Source organism: Pygoscelis adeliae, unplaced genomic scaffold, assembly GCF_000699105.1.
Source record: "Pygoscelis adeliae isolate BGI_AS28 unplaced genomic scaffold, ASM69910v1 Scaffold399, whole genome shotgun sequence".
NCBI lineage: Eukaryota > Metazoa > Chordata > Aves > Sphenisciformes > Spheniscidae > Pygoscelis > Pygoscelis adeliae.
The window spans coordinates 1,401,969-1,404,758 of record NW_008825609.1 but is presented as its reverse complement, the minus strand read 5'-3'; the positions used below and the strand labels follow the sequence as shown (position 1 = coordinate 1,404,758).

At 52.8% G+C, this 2,790-nt stretch overlaps 1 protein-coding gene across 1 annotated transcript in view; it reads right to left on the bottom strand.

Annotated features, from left to right (window-relative positions):
* LGALS1 (lectin, galactoside-binding, soluble, 1) overlaps positions 1-325 on the bottom strand; it is a 3,605-nt gene extending 3,280 nt beyond the window's left edge. Inside the window, exon 1 of the mRNA XM_009332633.1 lies at positions 282-325. Coding sequence (XP_009330908.1) covers positions 282-290 — 9 coding nt within the window. The 5' untranslated portion in view covers positions 291-325. The remainder of the gene's footprint in view (positions 1-281) is intronic.
* Between the last annotated feature and the right edge of the window lie 2,465 nt (positions 326-2,790).

The following is a 2,790-nucleotide window of genomic DNA, read 5'->3' as shown; positions in this document are numbered from 1 at the left end:
AAAAGGATCCTGCAGGGAAAAAACCAACACTCCTGCCAGAAAAAGAAATAGCAGCCACCCCTCTGCAATGGATGCAGCAGGGATCCTTCCTCCCCAGCAGCAGGCACCCAGCTCTAGCAGACCCTCTGACACAGGGACTGATGAGCAGATGCAGGAGGATAGCGCAAGCACCCTCACACCAAGCCAACACATTCCCCACAGTCCCACTCCACGAAACACCACCTCCAGCAAAGCTGCCCCTGAAGCCACGCACCGGCTGCCCCATCCCTTTTTCTACTCACGCAAGACATGGTGCTGCTCTGCAGGCTAATGCTCCTCTCTACTAAGGTGCAATAGTCCCAGGCAAGTAGCTGTAGGGGCCCCACCCTTGCCTTTAAATAGATGGAGAGCTGAGTTGTCCCAGCCTTTCTCCACCCCACCCGCCAATCAGACCGAGGAAAGGGTGGGAGGGGTTGGTTTTGGGGGGAGGGAGGGCCTGTCAAGCAGAGCTGCCTCCTCCCACCCTCACTCAGGCTCATCTCCAGGATGCTAAACCCAACCCTTCTAAGCAGGCTGCTGGCTGCTCCGGGAGGAGATCCAGCTGTGTGTGGCCATGAAGCCAATGGAAAATAGTTTTACAATGTGCGTTTTACTATCCAAGGCTTTTATCCCACATGAAAAATGGTCAGATGGAATGAGACTTGGCGGGAAGGGTCTGGGAGGAGGGCTGGGCTCTTCAGCTCTGGCTAAATCAGGAGCAGAAGAAATATCACTGAGCGCACACAGTACCTCAGAAATTCTTTGTGGTCCAGGTGAAACACCAGGAGCAGAGGACTGAAGCTGGATCCGGGGTCACCCAGCTGCACTATCAAGCTTTTCTGACCCCAAAGGCTGCCCAGCTGCTGACCCAGCCCTTACTACCTGCTCTTGTAGGTACAGGAACTAAAGGAGGGAAAACAGTCCTTATTCTGCAGAACCCCTAGACACTCTCAAAACCACACAGTTCGTCTTGGCTGTAGGGCACAGCAAGCCAGGAGGAAGCCGTCTTGGAGGGGTGGGGAGGAATTATCCAGGAAAGCTCAGTGCCTGGCTCTTGCACCTACCCTGGGCACACCTGGGGGGCTGAGGAACAAGGGGATGGGGGAAAAATGCTCTATCACAATAAGCCATAGGATTTATATGTCTTTTATCTGCCTCCATGTTCTTTTTCTGGCAAGTATGATTCACTCCGGGTGAAAGGATTCCTTTGGAAAAAGTTACCCAATTACTACATGGCTCAACTGTAATTACACTGAAAGAGGAGGGAAAAAAATCAGGCAGTGGGCCAAGCCTGTGGCTTAAAGCTTTCCTTGTCTTGCATATTTGTCTCTAAATCACAAGACACTCTGATTTTCTTAAGAGGCCCAGAACAGAAACTCACTGAAACACTTTCTTCTTCCTCTGAGGCCCATCAGTTCCCCATCTCCTGAGACATGATAGTCCCCATACCTCTTACCCCCATAAAGCACAAGCCCAGAAGCTGTCACTCCTGGGTGTTTCCAGGTGGTGCCATCAATGCCAGCAGAGGTAGCAGGGACGCCCTCCTGCCTGCTGGAGCTGGGGAGGGCCTGGAAAGGCTCCACCTTCGGCCAGGTCCCTGATCACCCCATGACACAAGGGAGCTGGAGTACAGGCCAAAGTGGGCTTCTCTGCTCTGACATGCCCACTCCCTCTTTCCCCCTCTGGAAACCTGCCTCAGGGTTGAGCCCTTGAGCCTGATCCCTTCCATGTGGTGTGGGACGAGGGGGAGTGCTCCATACCAGCAGGAGAAAAAGTAACTAGAGCCAGCTTCCCTCTGCTCAGGATGTGTGTGTAATTAAACAAATTCCTTTCAACTGCAAGATTTTGTGAGACCAAACCCCTGCAAAGGACCTCAGACATCTCTCCAAGGAGATGAGCTGCTGCTGGATCCATGGTCTCGCAGGTTGCAGGGGTCGGACTAGGAGGGACTGTTCCCCTGCAAGAAATGGTGGACAGGGAAAGGAAATGTGTAGATATTTGCTCACTTAGAGCTGGCGATGGGGGAGGCCATTTAAAAGGTATGGGGTAGGTTCTGTGTTTCCTGCAGTGTTTCTGGCAGCTGGGCACTGTAACCCAGCCTTAGCAGCCACCAGCTGAGTCACACCTGTCCAGGGACCTTCCTCCAAATGCTGCTGAGAAGATTTAGAGACCAGCTCATGGATAACAGGTGATAACGAGGGAAGGAATACCATCCCAGAGGAGGTACTGGAAGGGCTATTCACATCAAGGAAATTCAGCCTTCAGACTTGAGTCTACCTTGGGCAGCCCATGCTTGTCTGTTGGAAGTCCAGGTGTCTCCGCTGGCTTTCAAGGAGCCTTGAATTAAATGGCATTAGCACAACAGGCTAATATCTCAGGCAAGGGGCCCATGGGGTGTCCCATTGCCTGTAGACCATGGGCTACCTCCATCAGTACAATGCCATGTCTCCCTTCCTACCTCTGGATTGGAGCCACCATGATGAGGTGACAAAATCTAAAGCTCCAGGATCAGCGTCCTCACAAGGTATGGCTGAATTCAGGGAAGGGAAGGTCCCTGCTCACCATGATGGCACACCAGACAGGGATGGTATCCCTAGCTGCACTGACACCTGCTCCACCACACTGAAGATGCAGAGGTGCTTGCCCATTATTTTCAGGAGCAACGTGGTGTAGGAAGAGCCACTGTGGGTTGAGAAGGGCAGAGCTAGGCTGGTTAGAGCTGGCAATCCTCACCTCCCGTCACCTCATTCCTTATCAGTGTGTGGCAGGTCA